Source organism: Leuresthes tenuis, unplaced genomic scaffold (genome assembly GCF_036924035.1).
Source record: "Leuresthes tenuis unplaced genomic scaffold, fLeuTen1.0.hap1 SCAF_23, whole genome shotgun sequence".
In the NCBI taxonomy this organism is placed as follows: Eukaryota; Metazoa; Chordata; class Actinopteri; order Atheriniformes; family Atherinopsidae; genus Leuresthes; species Leuresthes tenuis.
Genome location: NW_027325377.1, coordinates 25,264,004 through 25,286,723, shown reverse-complemented (window position 1 = coordinate 25,286,723; position 22,720 = coordinate 25,264,004). Strand labels below are relative to the sequence as shown.

General features: G+C 44.7%; 1 protein-coding gene across 1 annotated transcript in view; it reads left to right on the top strand.

Annotated features, from left to right (window-relative positions):
- Positions 1-22,720, top strand: part of LOC140282607 (copine-8) — a 106,301-nt gene that overhangs the window by 28,970 nt on the left and 54,611 nt on the right. Inside the window, exons 2-6 of the mRNA XM_072377096.1 lie at positions 3,318-3,358; positions 5,663-5,709; positions 8,977-9,080; positions 16,324-16,363; positions 19,771-19,847. Of these exons, the coding sequence (XP_072233197.1) occupies positions 3,318-3,358; positions 5,663-5,709; positions 8,977-9,080; positions 16,324-16,363; positions 19,771-19,847 (309 nt within the window). The remainder of the gene's footprint in view (positions 1-3,317; positions 3,359-5,662; positions 5,710-8,976; positions 9,081-16,323; positions 16,364-19,770; positions 19,848-22,720) is intronic.

The window sequence follows — 22,720 nt, the reverse complement described above, 5'->3', positions numbered from 1 at the left end:
AGGAGACCAGTTAGGAAACCTGTTAGGAGACCAGTTAGGAGACCAGTTAGGAGAGCGTTGCTGTAGTGAAGGTGGGAGATGACCATGGCCTGCACCAGGAGCTGGGGGGCATGTTGGGTCAGGTATGGTCTGATCTTTAGTATCGTTTAGTAATGCAAAGTAATGCACATGGCTTTGCCACATTGTTAAACGTAGTTGGGATTTCCTGCTGGTACTCGTGGTTTTCTTTAGTCTTGCATCCGTGCTTTTTGCGAACCGTGACAGGATGACCAGGCTTTTCCTTCAGACCTTCAGATCAGCGAATGCTTTGGCTCGATAAACAGAGTATTTTGGGCCACGTGGTGCACAAACAGTGAGAAGCAACCTCTTTGCACGAAAAATCCGAGAAAGTAAAGGACTTTACACTTAATTATGAAAAATATCTCGTTATTCTGACATTCTACTTTAATCTAGATTTAATTTCCAGCAGAATGACTTTTGTAAAGCTGGTGATGTGGATGTTGGCTTCGGGGCTCCGAACATGTGAGGAGGGTGAAAACCACGAGATCTCCCATCGATTGGCCGCTCTGTTGCACCTGTGCCGCCACACTGATCTGCACTGCCAGCCGTGGTGGAAGTGGTGAAGGAAGCAGATCAAAACAGACAGAATTACTGTTAAAACTGTCAGTTTGGTCTTTAACAGAAACATATAAAACTGCCGCCATTATCTCTTAAAATCTCGTTATGTGTGGAGAAAGAAGTGCAATTTATGCTATTTTTCCTTTTTCTGGTCGGCTTAACGGGGATGATGCACTTTAATTACGCCAAATGTAGCTAAAGGATGCTTTTTATGCGCAGATTGATGATTTTTTTAGTGCTTGTGAACCTTTTACCATGTTTCGCTGGGATCTTTGTGGCTTCTCTGTCCACCTTGTTGCTTTAAGGAACTGCTGAGGAGGAGGAGAGTGTTTCTCTGGCTGATCAGTCTGAATCATTCCAGCTGCCAGTATTGACGAGGAGTTTGTGGTGCAGCTGAGGGAGTGTTTTCACTCATTAATCAGGCTGCGATTTTAATGGTAGGAGAAGGAAAATGAGCTGAGAAGGATGATGAACAGAAACAGAAACTAAGCTGCACCTCAGATCACGAAGTGGAAAGCATGCAGACACATTCCTGACTTTTGTTTGGGTTATGGGAGGCGGGCAGAAGGCTTCTCACACTTTTTGAGTGATTAGATTTACTGTAACATGTGATCTACAGATAAGGAAGAATGTGAACGAGCAGGTGGGACAGCATGACAGCAGAGGTGTCTGTAATGTTCGGGGAAACAGGAAATATGTGTGATGTGAGCTCTCAGCAGGAGTTTCTGCTTTCATGTTAGCTTAATAAGTGACCATTTATTGACCCGAGGAGTGTTCTCTCAGGTCCTGTCAGGTCTTTGCTGGATTTTTTCCTCTTTCTTAAGGACATCACTTTCAGATCCTGTTCATCTGCTGGAGATAGTTTTTTAGGCCTGACACTTCTTCTTTTGTCCTCCACTTGTCCAGTTTCCTCAAATGTTTTAAGGACACACTGCACACCATGCTGAGATATGCCAAGTTTTCAGCTAATAGCTCTTTGGGAATCACCTTGTTGCTGCAGAAATCCTATTTTCTGTCTGTCAAACTGTGTTTTCTTTGCTGTTTTTCATAGATGCAGCTAAAGAAATGGGAACAAATGATGTGTCTTTGTGACAAAGTGCCTAAAGATCCAGTTTAAAATGGCTTCTTTGCTAAGTTGTCTGTTCTGTGTCGACACAACACTGGTTCATCCCTTGAGTTAGGAGCCTTTTTTCTGCCTGAAGGGTTCATAGGTCAGAGTTAAGTGGCTGAACAAAGAAAAAATGGACTGAAAATGAGGGAAAAAGCAGAAAATGTCCAAAGAAAAACTCTGAAAGAGCTTCAGAAAGCTGCAGAACTATTGATCAGGCTGCTTCGAAGGAAACAGAAAGAAATGACTTCAGACTTTACTGCAGTACTTTTCCATGCCAAACGTATTCTCATCATAAGATAAAGACAGAAGTGAATATAGAAACAGAGGAGAACGATGCAGCTAAACACAACCGCTGTGGTGGAGGTGCTGACACTTAAAAGCAGCCTTCAGACTCTCAGCACCCGGTGGTTTCTCAGCTCCGTCTGCGAGCCTTTTAAAGTCGCCGGGATGATGGGAAGCAGCGTTTTCTGCTGCCGCGGCAGATAAAAGACGCCCAAAACAACGGGAACCTTTTAATGACTCTTTTCTGTCTTCTCAAACCCCAGCTGGTCGAGGCGGATGGCCACCCTTCCTGGTTCTGGTTCTGCCAGAGGTTTCTTCCTGGTTCTGCCAGAGGTTTCTTCCTGGTTCTGCCAGAGGTTTCTTCCTGGTTCTGGTTCTTCCAGAGGTTTCTTCCTGGTTCTGGTTCTGCCAGAGGTTTCTTCCTGGTTCTGCCAGAGGTTTCTTCCTGGTTCTGCCAGAGGTTTCTTCCTGGTTCTGGTTCTTCCAGAGGTTTCTTCCTGGTTCTGGTTCTGCCAGAGGTTTCTTCCTGTTAAAGGGAGTCGTTCCTTTCCACAGTCCCTCAGGCTCAGGACGGGAGATTGGACTGAAGTTTCGGTCCAATCTGTTGGTTTCCTTAGCTGGGATATTATTTTTGAATTGGCTCCATATGAATTAATTGGATTATGATTACAATGAATTGAATTCCAATTGGCTTTAATTGGACTATATTATTTAAGTGCCTTGAGATGACATTTGTTGTAATCTGGCGCTTTATAAATAAAACTGAATTGAATTAATGACAAGCTGCTGATCCTCTGATCTCTTCTGTTGACCATCTTTGTCACCTCGATTCCCCTCATCACTGAACACTGATTGATGAGCTCTCCTCTCACATCAGGCTGTTTAATTCTCCGTCTGTGGGGGAAACGTCACTTTGTCCTGAAACAGAGGACTGCTCGTCCCAGAGAGAATCAGCTTGGACCGAATGTCTTTGAAGCGTGAAATGAGGAGCCATAAAAGTCTGAGTTTCTGTGCAGAGTTACAGCCGCTTTGAGCTCGGTTTCATGCCGTTTGATGGTTCTGAGGCTGAGGCGTGTCCTGTGGCCTCAGTCTGGATGGTGGATGATAAAGTGACACATCCAGAACTGGTGAATCTCTCCAGACTTTCACAGGAGAGCGGATGAAAACATGCCAACTCATGGCTAACAGACAACATAAATAGATGTGTTAGGGTGCATTCACTGCCCACACAGAAATGACAAATGTTTTCCCTTCTCACCCAGAAAACATTCTGTTTTTAACCATCTTCCCCTTTGTGTCTCCACAGAAACCTGCTGGACAGGGACACCTTCTCCAAATCAGACCCAAGTAAGTGTTTCTCTCAGCTTCAAGGGGCCCAAACTCACAGAAAAACCTTTTATTGTACAAGAAGCAGGCATTTAATCCAAGAACAAATGTGAAAAGGGGAGAAAATAAGAGTATTTTTGCTCCTGACTCGTTGGATTGGCCTGAAACAAGCAGGATTTATGCTTTAAATCAGCTCTGAAGCTTCTCTGATGGATTCACAGAAGAAGTGGTAAATCCATCCTCCTCTCCATGCAGTCAGAGCCGATCTGCTCCTGATAAAGCCTCAGAAGTACGATGAAAGGCCTAGTTCTGCCGCCTCCTCTGCAGAGCTGACTTCACCTGAGCTTGTTTTATTCCTGCAGCCTTGCATGGACGGAGACTTTTTGACATCACTGCCTCTGCTTTTGGCTTTGCAGAGTTTAAGTGGGTAAACTTCCTGTTTGTCAGTGCTACATAAATGTTTCTCCCCTTCTAACCGAGGAGGTTTGTCTGTGGTGCTTTTCACTGTGTGAAAGGTGAGAGCAGCTAACCCACAGCTCATAACCCACAGAGGTCGGAGAGAACACAGAAAACCTCAAATGTTTCCAACCGAATGAGACAAACAACCTGCATAAATTCTGGTTTATTTGTCTCACTCTGTTGGAAACATTTGAGGTTTTGATATTCTGACGTATATGAGAGTAAACGTAGTGGTTAGCCGTGGTTAGCTTAGCATCACGTCTGAGAAGTGGTTAGCCGTGGTTAGCTTAGCATCACGCCTGAGAAGTGCTTAGCCGTGGTTAGCTTAGCATCAAGCCTGAGCAGTGGTTAGCCGTGGTTAGCTTAGCATCACACCTGAGAAGTGCTTAGCCGTGGTTAGCTCAGCATCACGCCTGAGAAGTGGTTAGCCGTGGTTAGCTTAGCATCACGCCTGAGAAGTGGTTAGCCGTGGTTAGCTTAGCATCACGCCTGAGAGATGGTTAGCCGTGGTTAGCTTAGCATCACGCCTGAGCAGTGGTTAGCCGTGGTTAGCTTAGCATCACGCCTGAGAAGTGGTTAGCCATGGTTAGCTTAGCATCACGCCTGAGAGATGGTTAGCCGTGGTTAGCTTAGCATCACGCCTGAGAAGTGGTTAGCCATGGTTAGCTTAGCATCACGCCTGAGAGATGGTTAGCCGTGGTTAGCTCAGCATCACGCCTGAGAAGTGGTTAGCCGTGGTTAGCTTAGCATCACGCCTGAGAGATGGTTAGCCGTGGTTAGCTTAGCATCACGCCCGAGAAGTGGTTAGCCGTGGTTAGCTTAGCATCACGCCTGAGAAGTGGAGTGAAATAACTCTTCAGAGTGTAAATGTTCAGTAAAAGCTTAGTTTCTGATGCAACAGAGCGGCGTTCACCTTCCCGTCCAACCCGGCCGCCTGATGGCGACCTCAAACTGACCGGACGAGTGTGAGAGCGACTTCCTGATAGATCAAACCAGTTTCTGACTGCATGTGTGCAACCTGGTCCAGAGACAACATTCATCCTTTCACCTGTAAACCATCATGTCTGTGAGTGAGTCCCCTGAAGAGGAGTGTGTTCAGGCAGCATGGGCCGGAGAAATGGCTGCAGCTGATGATGACTGTGAGGAGGAGGAGGAAGGCCAGGTTTGAACCGTTCTTTGGTGCGACTTCTGCCTCCTGATATGAACGTGTCTGACAGGAGGAAGGAACAGAGAGCGAGAGGATGTGGAAGGAAACAGAAATATCTCGGATTTGTCGCCTGGTACTGAAACATCTTTGATATCTGGAGAGCAGTGATCCAAATAAAAAGATTAAAGCTCCCTGGCAGCAGGTAGGAGAGACGGAAAAAGACAAATCCAGCATTTTCTGCTCTGTTACTGCTGAGATCTCAGCTGCCTGCGTCTGTCACCGAGGGAATAATTTACAGGTAGATGTGTCCGACTCTCACTTCCCCGGAAAGCATCAAAGCTCTCCAGAAACCGAGTGCAATGAAGCCTTTTAGTGACCTGCCTTGTTTTGGGTAATGGCCTGAAATGAAATATAACACCCACATGTAGATATAAGCTTCAGGAGTAAAACTATTAGGCGCTTTGATGCTGTTTTGTTGGTTTTAATTCATGCATTTAAGGTTTATTCGTCTCATTTGAGGTTTTCTATTCATTTTCTTTGTTATGCCAAGTGAAATTCTTCCATTCTTCCCTTAATTAGCTGTCAAAGTGTTAAAAAATGTGGTTTAATTCTAATTAATGTCCAGTGCTCATAGAGTTGTGTTGTTAAGTAAGACATCAGTGTTTTCTGAGAAACGGCTGGTTGATTATTAACGTCATTCACCTTCTGTCTCTTCACAGTTTGTGTTCTCTACACACAAGGCATGGGAAACAAGGAGTGGAGAGAGGTCAGTGTGTTGCACAGCTTCCATTTCCCCTCCTAAAGCCACTTTATACCCACAATGCATCAGAGAGGAAGCACCGCTGCACGCTTCCCAGCTGTTTTTGCATTTAATGTCACTTCTTTGGTGTCGTTGGGTTAAAACCTTTCAGGGACACGAGTCCAACGCCAGAGGATCAGCTGAGAAACATCTGCTCAACATCAGTCTGTGCTGGATGTTTATTTAGCAATAGGAAAAATACCATCTGATCTATATTCTGTTCAATGACTTCCTCAAATGATGAAAGGAATCACTTTGATTTGAACAACTCAAACCTGAAAAACTGCAGTTAGCAAACCGTTTTCATGGGGATTTCCATTTTTTTCTCCCTGCTGCTTTGCATCAGTCACACAGAGGCCTCGGCCTTCCCTTTGAGTTTGTTCTCAGACATTAAAACCTGGAAAACTGAGCCACACATCTCAGCTTGGACTGAAACTCAGCAGCCAGGTCAGCCTGAGAGTCATAGAAACAAAGACATGTTCACGTGACAGATTTCCTCCTAAAATCCCAAACTGTGGACCGAAGCAGCTATAAATCAGCATTAATATGTCCGGTTCGGTGGAAGGTAGTACCCAGATGCAGCTCTTTGGATTCACAAAAAGGTTTATTCCAAAAAACAGGGAGCAAAAGGCAAGAACAAAAAGCGCGGCAGAGCCGGATTCAAAAATGCTTAATGTTAACAAAAACCAAGGCTATGAAAAAATAACTATGAACAGGACTATGATAACAGGACTATGATAACATGGCTATGGCTGTGGCTAAGGCTAAGGCTAAGGCTATGGCTATGGCTATGGCAGCTATGACTATGGCTAAGGCTATGGCTATGACTATGGCTATGGCAGCTATGACTATGGCTAAGGCTATGGCTATGGCTATGGCAGCTATGACTATGGCTAAGGCTATGGCTATGGCTAAGGCTATGGCTATGACTATGGCTAAGGCTATGGCAGCTATGACTATGGCTATGGCTATGACTATGGCTAAGGCTATGACTATGACTATGACTATGACTATGACTATGGCTATGGCAGCTATGGCTATGGCTATGGCTATGGCTATGGCTATGACTGACTATGGCTGTGGCTATGGCTATGACTATGACTATGGCTATGGCTATGGCTATGACTATGACTATGGCTATGGCTATGGCTATGACTGACTATGGCTGTGGCTATGGCTATGACTATGGCTATGACTATGGCTATGGCTGTGGCTATGGCTATGGCTATGACTATGACTATGGCTATGACTATGGCTATGACTATGACTATGACTATGGCTATGACTATGACTATGACTATGGCTATGACTATGGCTATGGCTATGGCAGCTATGACTATGGCTAAGGCTATGGCTATGGCTATGACTATGACTATGGCTATGGCTATGGCTATGGCTAAGGCTATGGCTATGACTATGGCTATGACTGACTATGGCTGTGGCTATGGCTATGACTATGGCTATGACTATGGCTATGGCTGTGGCTATGGCTATGACTATGGCTATGGCTATGACTATGGCTATGGCTATGACTATGGCTATGACTATGGCTATGACTATGGCTATGGCTATGGCTATGACTATGGCTATGGCTATGACTATGGCTATGACTATGGCTATGGCTATGGCTATGACTATGGCTATGGCTATGACTATGGCTATGGCTATGACTATGACTATGGCTATGACTATGGCTATGACTATGGCTATGGCTATGACTATGGCTATGACTATGGCTATGACTATGGCTATGACTATGGCTATGGCTATGACTATGGCTATGACTATGACTATGGCTATGGCTATGACTATGGCTATGACTATGACTATGGCTATGGCTATGGCTATGGCTATGACTATGGCTATGGCTATGGCTATGGCTACGACTATGGCTATGACTATGGCTATGACTATGACTATGGCTATGGCTATGACTATGGCTATGGCTATGACTATGACTATGGCTATGGCTATGACTATGGCTATGGCTATGACTATGACTATGGCTATGACTATGACTATGACTATGGCTATGACTATGGCTATGACTATGGCTATGACTATGGCTATGACTATGGCTATGACTATGACTATGGCTATGGCTATGACTATGGCTATGGCTATGACTATGACTATGGCTATGACTATGGCTATGACTATGACTATGGCTATGACTATGGCCTATGGCTATGGCTACGACTATGGCTATGGCTACGGCTATGACTATGGCTATGACTATGACTATGGCTATGGCTATGACTATGGCTATGGCTATGACTATGACTATGGCTATGGCTATGACTATGGCTATGGCTATGACTATGACTATGGCTATGACTATGGCTATGACTATGACTATGGCTATGACTATGGCTATGACTATGGCTATGACTATGACTATGGCTATGGCTATGACTATGGCTATGGCTATGACTATGACTATGGCTATGACTATGGCTATGACTATGGCTATGGCTATGACTATGGCCTATGGCTATGACTATGGCTATGTCTATGGGGCAGGAAACCAGACTTCTCTTCAGTGACTGAGGCATGAAGGGATGGTGAGGATTCTGCAGTGAATGAAAGGAAACCAGGAGACTAAATACCTGAAAACCAGACTATTAGAACCTAAACTGTGACATAATATTGGGAATGAGGAGCGGCAGCATCAAAAACATCTTCTAGATGTTAATCAGATGAAAAACTTCACTCCGGTTTAACTTGTATTTATACAACCGCACGTTTAACCGGTTTGGAAAGTGATACGATCTGAGGTAATAATCCACTCGTCAGTATGTTGTCGCTCCAGCAGAATAAACTCCTAAAACAGTCCGTTTTATTGACGCTTTTCACTGGTTATTCTCATTTCTCTTTAATGAATAAACCGGTTCTCTCTGCTAAGACTGACTCTTCATTCATGTAAATGAAACCTAATCATCCCCAGTTATTCATAGTTTGAACATCCCATCATCTGTGAGCGAGTTAAATGCCAAACCCGGACCTCCCTGACCCCCCCGACTGGATGCTTAAGCTGCTCTGCATTCATGTCTCTGAAGCTCAACATAATCTCCTGTAACCAGCGTCTCTCCTGATGTTTCTGCAGCTGATTAGATATTCTACGGGTCGCCTTCACCTGTAAAAGCTGTTTTTTTTTATTTTAAAAAGGTTAGAAAAGCAGAAACATGCTGTTTTTGTCTGACTGTTTTCTTTCCTCTTGGTTTTTATGCCTAGTTTGGGAGAACGGAGGTGATTGACAACACGCTAAACCCGGATTTTGTCAAGAAATTCATTTTGGATTACTTCTTTGAAGAGCGGCAGAACCTCAGATTCGACCTGTAAGTAAGATGGAAAACTTTGTGTCAGTTTGATGTCGCTGACTGGAGCTCATGGGTCTTAAGTTGATATTTTAAGGATTTCAAGGGACATTTGAGAGATTCCAGGAGTCTCTGACACATTACAAATTTATTACGTTTATGTCTCTGTAAAGCTGCAGCCCCCTCCATCAGAGTCCCATCTCTCTGAGTCATTTTCTTACATCTCAGCTCCATCATGTAGACATTACAACCCTTTATATCCATAATGTTTGGGCCAGGTGGCTTCCAGGTGTGTTTCTCTGCTTCATCGGTGCAGGGATGAGAGTCTGAAGCTGTTCAACATGAGGAGAGAAGCTGGAAAACCTGAAGAAACCATCAGAGACATGAGTCAGACCTCAGGATCACCAGCATCAGCTGTCTGGAAGATCATGAAGAAGAAAGAATGCTCTGGTAGGCCGAGGAGGACAGAAGAATCCTCACTGTGGGAAAGAAACATCCTCAAAGGCCCGTCCAACGGATCAGAACCATCTTCAGGAGGCAGGTGTGTCTCTGTCAGAGACGACTGTCCACAGAAGACTTCATGAGCAGAAGCACAGAGGCTACACTGCTACATGCTAACCGCTAGTTAGCCACTGCTACATGCTAACCGCTAGTTAGCCACAGAAACAGGATGGACGCGTCACAGTTTGCCAAAAAGTCCTTAAAGGAGCTGCAGAGTTCTGGAAAAAGGTGTTCTGGACAGACCGGACCCAGATGAACCTGCATCAGAGTGATGGCAGGACGAAGCACGCTGTGTTCACTGGATCTCGCCGCCTCCTTCGGCGCTGAACCGTTCGGACTGAAGGATGTTTGGGACCATGAATGAAAGATGTCTGGTTCACACGAGTCTGAGAAAACTTTCAGTGGAAAGTTAGTCCAGCTGTCTTTCATCCCACCAGAGAACCCCCTGCAGAAAGGCTTCATTTGATGCAAATCCAGTGAAGATCGGCCAAAATAAGGGTTGATTTTAATGATGCAAAGAAGACGTTTTGTCACAGAAATCAACAGCGTAACTTTTTACTTCTGTGACTGATATCCTCTGTTCTTCAGGGAGCCTTTAGGTCTCACTCTCCTCTCAGATTGTGTTTCTTGTCTATTAAATTGCGATTTCAGGAGCTTTATTGTATTAAAATGGAGATCAATGAGATGATCTATAGTCTGATAATGTCTGATAATGTATGAGCCTTTGAGGGGACACACATCTGCACAGATGTGTGTGAAAAGGAGGAATAATCCTGTGTATCTTTCTCCTTTTAACGCTCTGATGACGGTTCTCAGCCTCTTCTTGCTCATCTCTCATAGTTCTCAGTTGTTTTCCTGGATCTCATCTGTCATCTGTGCATATCTGATGTAAGCAGGGTCACGTGGCGGCCGTGCACTCCCTCATACTGTGTGACCACGGCGAGGGTTTTTGTGTGGACGCCTTCTCGCTGATGGGTCGCCATAACAACCGGGGTTTCTGGGGATGGTGGCAGAGATATAGGAACAGACAGATTTCCTCCAGGGAAAGAGAAGCATTTAACCTTTCATATCTTCTCTGCCTGCCCCACTTTCAGACTCCACCATGTGCACGTTTTCACACTTTAATTGAGCCGTAAAAGCTGCAATAACACAAATAAAACGCCGTCTGAACAGAATATTTGTTAATAAATGCGTCTTGGTTTTACGACACGACTTTTTTTGACCTTTGGCTTTCTTCTGGGTGGACAGAACAACAAGCATGAAAGTGACAAAAGACATGAAGACATCTCCAAGGCTTCCTTCCAGCTCCCTCCACAGATTCTGGATGGGATTCAAGTCTGGATTGGCTGCCTCTTTGGAAGGTCCAACGCTGCCCAGGACCAAGTTTTTTGGCAGACGTCCTGATGTTCTCCTGCAGAATGTTAATGATGTCCCTTTGTGTCAGGAAGCCGCAGACAAACAAAGCCCAAACCGCTCTGCTCCCATCACCAAACTTAATTTAGTTTCATGGAAAGCGAAGTGTTCTCGTGAATGTTTTCTTCTGCAAAACAAAATGTCATAAAATCCTCACCTGACCACAGAATTTAGAGCCAGAAGTTGTCTTCTTTGTCCTTAATCTCCTTAAATCTTCCTTAAAGCAACACAGAATCTCCTATTTTCACTCATTTATCCTTTTCAGAAGTTCTTTTTCACGCCTTCACTGCTAAAAAATACGACTAAATGTGACCTAACAAGTGCATTTAGCCCAAGAAGTGGCCTTGCTTTGGAGGTTTAGAAGTTCTTTAGGCAATCGTAGACTGACTTATCCATTATGTCTTTAATCAGGATCTGTTGATTCAGCATTAAACTGTTCTAATGCTGAAAAAAGCGAAACGAACCAGGTCTGAACTTCAGGGGAGCTATCGCTGTGGTGCGTTCAGGAGGGTGACAGCCCCAGGGAAGAAGCTGTTTCTGAACCTACTGGTCTGGGAACGGATGGCCCTGCAGCGCCTCCTAGAGGGGAGGAGGGCAAACAGTCTGTGGCAAACAGTCTGTGGCAAACAGTCTGTGGCTGGGTGAGAGCGGTCCTTGATGATGCTGCACAGCCTCCATGGTGGGGAGTGAGGAACCGGTGATGCGTTGGGCAGTTTTCACCACCCTCTGGAGTGATTTAGGGTCAGCGACAGAACTGCCAGAGCACACCGAGATGCAGTTGGTGAGGATGCCCTCGATGGTGGTAGACGTTCACCACAATCTGAGGGGACAGATGGGCCTTCTTCAGCCTCCTCAGGAAGAAGAGGCGCCGTTGAGCCTTCTTGGTTGTTGAGGGTCGTCAAGATGTGGACACGCAGGAACTTAAAGCTGGCGACACGCTCAACCTCCGTCCTGTTGCTACGGATGGGGGTGGGGGGGGTGGGGGGGGGTTGTGTGCTACCTTTCGTCTTCCTGAAGTCCACAATGAGCTCCTTGGTCTTCTAACCGGGGGCTCACACCAAAAGCGTCGTGAGCGGCTGTGGTCGCCGCCGGAAGCGTCCAGAGAAGCCGGAAGAGGCCAAAGGGGCGGGGCTTATATGTATAGCAACTAGCAACTAGCATATATATATAATAATCCATCCATACATCGGTTCCCTCTTTCACCATGGATTGTACTCTGGGCAGCCTTCTTTGTGTTTCTTTGTGTTTGCGCTCTGCCGTTTTCCGCCTTCGGAATCCAGATCGGCCCTAATTGGCTGTCGTCGCATTGCGTCACTGCTCATTTGCATAAAGTTGAGCCTTTCTCAACTCTTGAAGCTCATGAAGCTCACAACGCCGGCCGCTTATCGACGCCAGTTTACATTGAAAATGAATGGCAGCTTTTGGTGTGAGCCCCCAGTAAAGGTGCAGTGGGAGTTTCCCCTGTGGGAAAGTACCTAAAGATGAGTTCAAGTGGGGCCAAGAGCTGGAGTTTCCTCTGTGGGAAAGTCCCCAAAGATGAGGTCAAGTGCAGGTGCAGCTCTGGGCGTCCAGACTCGTAGAAACAGACTGAAGACGTTTTAGAAGTTGGCTGCGAGCCAATAGGGGAGGAGTATTGGGTGTCTCTTTTTTAAAGAAAAGGCGGGGCTTTACCGGGAATTGAGTGAATAAAAGCCTGCACCATGCATCTTTTTCCAGAAGGAACTCATGTTTATTAGTTTTTTCCACCTTCGGAATCCAGATCGGCCCTAATTGGCTGTCGCTGCTCATTTGCATAAAATTGAGCCTTTCTCAACTCATGAAGCTCACAACGCCGGCCGCTCACGACGCTTTTGGTGTGAGCGGCCGGTTAGTGTTGAGGTTGTTGTTGGCGCTCCACTCAGCCAGGTGCTGAACCTCTTACCTGGAGGCCGACAGGACAGCTGGACAGGTGGCGAAGCCTTGGTGGTGGCTGGCATGAAATCTGTCGGTCAGGCTGAGAACTGAAAAAGAAAAGGGAAAAGGAAGGCAGGACTTACAGCTGACAGCTCATATGAAATGCCTTTTTATGACATACACATGCACACACTTTCTGTGTGTTTTATTCTGATATAAACACCAAGATGTCATTTCTGGGCTCCTGTTTGGGGTAAGTTTTCCATCACGAATGGAGGTCAGCGCAGTGCACGCTCCTCAGTGCACGCTCCTCAGTGCACGCTCTTCAGTGCACGCTCTTCAGTGCACGCTCTTCACTGCACGCTCATTTATTTAGCTCAATAGAAATGAAGCCGTCTCGTGAGTGGTTTTCTGAATGGAATTGAGCGTCTTGCTGGCTTTTTGTAGGTCTGTGAGTATCTGTCGTCTTTAGCAGCATTCAGGGTGTGCATCCGTGCATGAGATGCTCACGTTTGTGTGTGTGTGTGGCCCTTGTTTTGTGATCCAGCTGATGATGGATGCCACTGAAGGCCTGCAGACAGTAACAGGGTTTGGAATGACAGAAAGGTGAAAGGTCGTTTCCTCCCACAGGCTCATAACAATGAAATCTGTAGGAAAATAAAAATGTAGCAGTGGAGTTATGAAATCCCGCCGTGTTTTAGATGCAGACCTTACCAAGACACACACACAGTGCTCTGAACTCAGTCTGGTGTGACAGCTGCAACTGCTTCACCATTTTTCCTGTGTGCTGCTGATGTTTTCTGCCTCATGGACAGCTGTGTGGTGTCCTCTCTGCTCCTTAATAAACAGGAAGCAACTGTCAAGTATTCTGTGGCTCTGTCAGAGGTTCCTGTAATGAGGGCCCACCTAGCTTTGTCTCTTCATTAGATTAGATTAGGGTCTGGTTTTATACTTTATATTTGCAGTTTTGTGTTCAACAAGATGTGGGAACTTTGTCCACACCGTAGCTCAGGTATGCTATGATGAAGGATCCTGCTGTAGCCGACTGTGCTGAACAGCAGGCACTCCAAAACCAGACGTTGGCTCACTTGTTTGGACCTCATTTGGACGTCATGTTAGCAGTTGATTAGATTTGTTAGAGTGAGATAGCGACAAACGGCCTTTCCTCAGTTTGTTACCAAACAAAGTACTCAAACAAAGCTGTTATTATTGTTTTATTAGTTTTAGTCACGTTCAAACTCAAAAGTTTGAGCATTTTAGTGTTATTTTAGACAATTTTCATCTCGTTTTAGTCAATGAAAATTGTATTTTAGTCTCTTTTTGATAATGCAGTATAACTACCGAGCAGTAGAAATGAAACCAAAATTTTCTTTTAGTCAAACCCATTTCAAAATTCAAACAAGGCTGTCTTATTATTATATAATTGTTACCTTTATAGACTCAAGAATGCATCCATTCCAGACATGGAAGACGCTCTAATTTGAATTTACAACATATTTATTTTACCAACCAAACAGAGCGTAAAACTGGCTGAAACAGCTGCATCTTCTAAATAAGCCGCAAGCAAGTTGAGACACAGGAAACAGAAATACTGCAAAATAATAACAACAACGTGACTAACCGAGACGAAATAACGTTAAAACATTTCGTCTTGTTTCAGTCAACGAAAATTAAGACATTTTAGCAGATTTTTTGTTTTGTAAACCACATTTAGTCTCGTTTATATTCGTCAACAATATTGCATCATATATTCAATAATAGTTATCGTCACATGACCAACATTTATGTTGCGTCTCGTTTTCGTCACGGGATTGATGATGATATTTAGTCATCATTTTTCTTACCGAAAGCACCACTATTAAATACTTTCCCTGATTCTCGGATTACTTGATGCCGTGGTTTTCGTGTTTTGTCTGCGAGTTTCTTTAATTGTCGTAGAAATTTAACAAACATTGGCTTATTTCACTGGGGAGTTACCAGGGTATGCACCCTGTTTTAATTAGTTTTAATTAGATAAATCACCACGAACGCATTGGGATGTTGTGTTTGCAGTGCGATTTGCTGCGTGAGCAGATCGGCGAGTCAATAAATGTGACCATATGGTAATGTGACGGGAACAAAGCTGAAAATGGCGAGAGCAGAGACTCTGTGGGATCGTTGTCCTCTGGAGGTGGGTTAGGGTTAGGGTTTTCCCTTGTTTCAGATAAAATAATCCTGGAACCTTATTCTGCATATCATACTCACAACCACTGTGCATTACAGTTACTACTTATTTGATTGAGTTGGATCAGATTCATCCACTGATGATATGAGGTCAGCAACAGAAAAAAAAGAGTTAACTCGCCAGTAATGCTGAGCTCAAATAATTTCCTTTGAGGATTACCGCTCTGTAATCGTCTCTTTTTGGTGTTTTTGGTATGAAAGCGTCATAGAGAGGAGTTAGAGTCTCGATGAAGCGCAAAATACTCCTGATATTCCCTTCTTTCTTCAAGCTTTCCCACGTTATTTACCAGTTTTCTCATATTCTCCATGACAGTTGAGATAGAAAATGTTGAAACTTCCTCCTCGTTGGTCTTCGTTCTTCGATCCGAGATGTCCCCTCTTTAACTCAGGGTGTTACAGAGGGTATTTGGGCTTTAAAAACCTCAACATTTGCTCCTACATACAAACAACCTTCCTGTTAGCGCGGTTACTCATCAAAAGGGATGTTAAAAAGTGCCAGAATTAGCAGCACAGCATCCAAACCAGAGTAAAAAAGTCTGAAGATTGCACAACAGCCTACTTTAGAAAACAAGTGAAAGCCTTTCTAATTTACCCAGTTTGCAGCATTATAAAGTAGAGCTGATGACGCATCCCATGCTGCTGCTCCGGTATTACATGGGAAGACGAACAGAAACAGGCTTTATCATTTTGTAAAGTAACTATAGATCGCTCCTTTCTCCTTCCTCCAAAGTATTACCCCGGAAAGTGCAGTCCATTTTTAGAGGTGGCTCAAATTACCTGAGCTGTGAAATGATCTCAAATTGCTGAGTGAATGGTTTGTGTGATTACTTCCCATTCTGTAGACCCAGAGAGGCCAATTCTGGACGGTTCCTCTCTGAAAATGTTGTTTGTATGAGGCACCTGCAGGTGACATTTAGGGGAAAAGGTGCGATTCATCCGCAGATCCCAAAATAATGTGATGGCGAGCTAAGCTGCTCGCTCTCGAGCAAAACAAAAAACACAGAAATTGGCTGACTCATTTACTTACTAACAGAGTATTATTAGTTTCTGTTTGCCTCTTTCACACATGCACAAACACTTTCAAAATCATATGTGTGGCTGCCAATTAGTGCATTTAGTGTCAGTTAAATGCAAACCCGTAAGGCTGGGAGGCGAAATACCCGGAGCTTGACTTCCAAGCTGCTCACCGTCTGTTGATCCGTCTCTGACTGACTCGCTGTCCTTTTGTCCTCAGGTACGATGTCGACTCAAACAGTGCCAACCTGTCCAAACACGTGAGTCTTTCTGCTGTGCACCCACAACATATTTCCACACTTCTTTCTGTCTGCTTGTGTGAGCATAATTACTGTCCTCATCGCTACCTCTGGCCATTACTGCGAGTGTGTTTATCATCGCCTGGAATAGCACGCTCACTGAGCAGCCTGGTGGTCATTTAGGAATTAGATACGTCCACCCTGCTTTTTTCCATTGATAACAGTGATTGCAACAACAGTAATTAGAAACAACAGTGTGTTTGCAGGCAGTAATAGCTGCGACTGCCTCCGCTTTGAGGTGGTTGTTGTTCGTGCTGCTAATAAGCCATTATTAGCTGATTTTTCTTATGGTTATTTTTAAGAGATCACTGAGTGATTTCATCAGTTTGCAGGTTAATAGGCGGCTGAGGAAACATTGATATCTTCGATCCATTGGGAGAGCTGCGGCGTGCTTCCCAAAAGTCACAATAAAACTGATGGAAAGCTACAAAAGCAAATTGAACATCAGCTGCCTTCTTCTCAGTTCTCCTTTTATTTGGCTGTTATCCTAAAACTGTGTTCAGTCTCTTCATAGCCACTGGCTGGAGAGAAACGCCACAGCTGTTTATACACAATGAAACTAAGAGTCTTATGTTTATGTATTTAGCAGACGCTTTTATCCAAAGCGACTTACAGGTAGGCAGGTAGGGTAAGGGGGTCTTGCCTAAGGACCCCTACTGGAGGTAATACCTTTTATGCAGGGGATATGAACCCAGGTCTCCCACATGGAAGGTGGCAATCATACCACTACACTATCCAGTCTTAAAGTTCGACTCATTCAGATTTGCTGCCCATTTCTTCCTTTCAGCAGCGCTGTAGACTTCCACATTTGCTTTGCCCCGAGGCAATAAACTCCCCTCGATAGCTCTTATCACAGGTTGCTTTTTACGGTTGAACCGACCAGTCCGCCCACGTAACACCAGACAGGCACGCCGTCATCTGACCGGAACATTGGCTCGAGCATAAAGAGAAGATCACAATTCAACTAAACCGCACCGTTACAGTTAGATGTGTGCATTTAGCACAAAACTACACAATCTAAAAGGTATCAGGCATCAAAAATAAAGAGAAATGCACCTAATAAACATCAGCTATCAACAAAAGAATGAGCTCATTTCTTATAAGAGCAACTTCAGTGTCAGTGAGGCCTTTACAGACTTCTGAAGTATATATGATATGATAAAATATTTATGAGCGTTTCCATTAGTGTAGAATCAGGTGAAAGAAAGGAACAATGAGTTTTATATCTGCAGACAGTGCTGGTCTTCCTCTTTGCAGTCTGCTGTGCTGCTACAGGAGCCCAGAGAGGACAAACTCCACTCCAAAGATGATGTTGTTCACGGTCACAATAGTTTCGAGGGTCACCGTATCTTCCAGGCTGAATCTTAAAAAGCTTGTTGAAGACACAAGATGAATTGGCAGCTGAATAAAAAGCCAGTTTATGTTGTAAATCGAACAAAACTGCCGTTACGGAGAGCCAGGATAAGGCTGTAAGGATTTAAGGAGCACCTGCAGAAAAGATGGAGAATCACAGGAAGTGGCTTTTATGTTCTGATCTGACTAAACGAAAGACTTTCAGAGTCTTTATTCTTCTCATAATCTCAGGATTAGGGTGAGGATATGATATATTATGTTTCTCCCACTCGCCGTGGTGTTCCCTCGACTTTTTAACCGTATTTCATCGGTTCAACCTTCCGCCTCTCACTTTTCTCTCATCCTCAGTTTCCCTCCTTTAGCCGGACTGTGCTCCTCCTCGCCTCGCTCGTTTAAAATCAATAATCTCATTTAAGAGTAGAGACGCGCTGGCTCGGGAGCGGCTTAGGATTCCAGCAGCCTGGATGAGGGTCTCACAGGGAAAGCCGAGCCATTAGGTGGTGTTTTATCCTGGGAACTGAGTGAGAAGCAAACACACTCACTTATCCCCTCTTTTATGGTTTCAGAAATGCAGTAAAAAACCACAGGCAGCGTTTAAACTCTTTGCTTTTCTGTCAAGTCATCAGCCATGGTGCAGGAATTAGGTAAAAATGAGCTGCAGTAGGTTGTGTAATTGTTCATTTTAGCATAAGCAGATCCCTCTAATGAGCCACATACCTTCTGGAGTAACACGATTACAATCTGGAACAGATTAAATAAATGAAAACCTCGTTAATAAGGTTGATCTGTTTTAACTGGCAGCTAAAACATTTTGTTCATCCTTCCCAGAGAAGGTTGGACTCCTAAACACGAACTTATTCGTACGAACTTATTCAAACACGAACTTATTCGTAAGAAACTTATTCAAACACAAACTTATTCGTACGAACTTATTCAAACACGAACTTATTCGTACAAATTTATTCAAATACAAACTTATTCGTAAGAAACTTATTCATATACGAACTTATTTGTGTTGGTTCGATCGCAGTGTTTTATTAAATTAAAGTTTAGTCGCTGTTAACCACGAAAGAACGGCCATCCTGCTTTTGTTTCTTTTACTTTTACATCATTTCACCTTTTATTTGAAATCTTTTAAGCCTTCTTATTGTGAACATTTAACATTTTACCAGTTTTATTCAATTCAGATTAATTTATAAAGTGACGATTCACAACAAATGAGCCAATTAAATAAAGCAGCCCAGCTAAGGAAACCACTGAAACTTCTCTCTCATCCAATCCCCGTCCTGAGCTGCACGAGGCGACTGTGGAGAGAAAAAACTCCCTTTTAACAGGAAGAAACCTCCATCAGAACCAGAACCAGGAAGGGCGGTCATGTGCCTGGACCAGCTGGGATGGGATGTTTCAGGCTCACCTGAGCCATCCCTAACTATAAGCTTTATCAGAAAGGAAAGTTTCAGCCTGATCTTAAAGGTAGAGAGGGTGTCTGCTTCCTGAAGCCAAACTGGCAGCTGGTTCCACAGAGAGGGGCCTGATAACTGAAGGCTCTGCCTCCCATTCTGCTTTTAGGGGCCTGATAACTGAAGGCTCTGCCTCCCATTCTGCTTTTAGGGGCCTGATAACTGAAGGCTCTGCCTCCCATTCTGCTTTTAGGGGCCTGATAACTGAAGGCTCTGCCTCCCATTCTGCTTTTAGAAACTCTGGGAACCACAAGGAAACCTGCAGCCTGAGAGCAAAGTGCTCTGTTGGGAAATATCCAACTATGAGATCTTTAAGATATGATGGAGCTCGGTCATTAAGAGCCAGTAAGGATGTCCTGGAGACTTATTAGAGAAATGACAAGAGTGACTATTTCCTGGCATTTTAATCTGTAAAGACATAAAAAAATAATACATACATAGAGAAACTAGGTGTGGCTGAAGACTTTTGCACATACTGCATCATCCGAGGTTTGCTGGCTCTCGTGTGTTTATTTTTAATAAAGTTCACTCATCAGTCTCTCATCGTCTCTGCAGGACTTTCTGGGCCAAGCCCACTGCACCCTGGGAGAAGTGGTCGGGTCGATGGGCAGCCGCTTGGAAAAACCTCTCGGGTGAGTAGGTGCGCTCGCAGCTTTCACGGGAAATGTGCCGAGAGAGAGAGAGAGACAGCAGTCACTGTCTGACCGAAGGTGATTGATGGTTACTGATCATAAAATCCAAATAATCCCAGAGCTGTCAGTTTCCCCCGCAGAGCTCACTGACGTCTCCTTTGGGAGTTTCACAAACTTTCATCTTTCATCTTCTAAAAATAGTCCCTGCGGGGTTTTCCACAGCCGGTGTTGATATGACGTCTTTTTAAGATAATGCCATGAAAAGTTGGTGGAACTGACACGAAATCCCAGCTCTGCTGTTCATTATTGCTTTCATTCAACAAGCTGTGGGCGTGATGATGTGTCTCCGTCCATCTGTTGTGGCGGGACAGCGAATCCACCCGTGTTGCTGTTCAGGAAGAGAAATAACAAGGTGATTTACTAAGAACCAGCCAAAGCAGGTATATCCCTGAGTTAAACACTCAAATCACGCGAGCTCAGCCACAGGTGAGTGAAGGAGATGTTCCTGTGGTGTCAGATGCTGTATGTACAGATTTACTCTGGGAGCTACATTGTGTGCTGCTTGGTAATTGGACTCAGCTTGTATCAAGGTACAGTCTTGACAACCGTTTCTGGGGAAACTGAGCTGAGGAACAGTGCGTAGCTACAGTAAACGCACACATCGGCTTTGTTTATCAGGGTCGGGACGCAGGAAACACAGATGCTGCCATGTTTTTCATTTAAAGTCTTTAAAAACAGGGAATGTGTGCATGAGGTTGTGCAAAAGAAGATTTTTTTTTTTACCAGATCTGGTTCCACAGAGAGGGGCCTGATAACTGAAGGCTCTGCCTCCCATTCTGCTTTTAGAAACTCTGGGAACCACAAGGAAACCTGCAGCCTGAGAGCAAAGTGCTCCGTTTGGGAAATATCCAACTATGAGATCTTTAAGATATGATGGAGCTCGGTCATTATATGTGAGGATTTTTTTTTACCAGATCTGGTTCCACAGAGAGGGGCCTGATAACTGAAGGCTCTGCCTCCCATTCTGCTTTTAGGGGCCTGATAACTGAAGGCTCTGCCTCCCATTCTGCTTTTAGGGGCCTGATAACTGAAGGCTCTGCCTCCCATTCTGCTTTTAGGGGCCTGATAACTGAAGGCTCTGCCTCCCATTCTGCTTTTAGGGGCCTGATAACTGAAGGCTCTGCCTCCCATTCTGCTTTTAGGGGCCTGATAACTGAAGGCTCTGCCTCCCATTCTGCTTTTAGGGGCCTGATAACTGAAGGCTCTGCCTCCCATTCTGCTTTTAGGGGCCTGATAACTGAAGGCTCTGCCTCCCATTCTGCTTTTAGGGGCCTGATAACTGAAGGCTCTGCCTCCCATTCTGCTTTTAGGGGCCTGATAACTGAAGGCTCTGCCTCCCATTCTGCTTTTAGGGGCCTGATAACTGAAGGCTCTGCCTCCCATTCTGCTTTTAGGGGCCTGATAACTGAAGGCTCTGCCTCCCATTCTGCTTTTAGGGGCCTGATAACTGAAGGCTCTGCCTCCCATTCTGCTTTTAGGGGCCTGATAACTGAAGCCTCTGTCTCCCATTCTGCTTTTAGGGGCCTGATAACTGAAGGCTCTGCCTCCCATTCTGCTTTTAGGGGCCTGATAACTGAAGGCTCTGCCTCCCATTCTGCTTTTAGGGGCCTGATAACCGAAGGCTCTGCCTCCCATTCTGCTTTTAGGGGCCTGATAACTGAAGGCTCTGCCTCCCATTCTGCTTTTAGGGGCCTGATAACTGAAGGCTCTGCCTCCCATTCTGCTTTTAGGGGCCTGATAACTGAAGGCTCTGCCTCCCATTCTGCTTTTAGGGGCCTGATAACTGAAGGCTCTGCCTCCCATTCTGCTTTTAGGGGCCTGATAACTGAAGGCTCTGCCTCCCATTCTACTTTTAGAAACTCTGGGAACCACAAGGAAACCTGCAGCCTGAGAGCAAAGTGCTCTGTTGGGGAAATATCCAACTGTGAGATCTTTAAGATGTGATGGAGCTCGGTCATTAAGAGCCAGTAAGGATGTCCTGGAGAACTATTCCTGAAGACTACTTGACAACCGTTTCTAGGGAAACTGAGCTGAGGAACAGTGCGTAGCTACAGTAAACGCACACATCGGCTTTGTTTATCAGATTCAGGACGCAGGAAACTCAGATGCTGCCATGTTTTTCATTTAAAGTCTTTAAAAACAGGGAATGTGTGCACGAGGTTGTGCAAAAGAAGATAAAACGATGACAGTTACCTGGAGTTGCAGATTCGTGATCTTGGACGGATTTTTTCGCCTTTCAGTGAAGGCAGACAGCAAAACTGATTTATCACGACTCCTTTACGCGCCCTCAGCTTGTCCAGAAACGCTGCTGCTCGCCGTTTAACCGGAGCGCAGAGCCGTGAGCACAGTTCACCACTTCTGTCTGCGCTTTGTTCGTATAAATGTCTAAATTACAGCCCCATCGGTCCCTGAGGTCCTCTTTTCCGATCATGTTTTCGGCTTCTTCTCCTGTTTTTAAATGTTTCTTCGGCTTTTACTGAAATGTGAGCTGTTGAACTCTATTTCTAGTTGTTATTTTACTTATTTAACTGCTGTTTCATGCGTGTTTTATGTCATTATTGGAAACCTTGCTCGGCTGTTTCGAACCTCCCGTTTATTATCTCTGTCGCTGCGATACTTTTGCGTTTGACGGATAAAACGTGTAAAAACGCTCCTTATTGTCTGCTTTGTGAATTAGGGTCAGATGTGATTAAACTGTACTTCTAACCTGCTTTTATGATCCTGATCCTGGGGCTTTATAAATCACATATAATACCACGATAAATCATCGAAAGGTGCGGCCCCAGAACATTTGAACTGTCTCTAAATCCTGC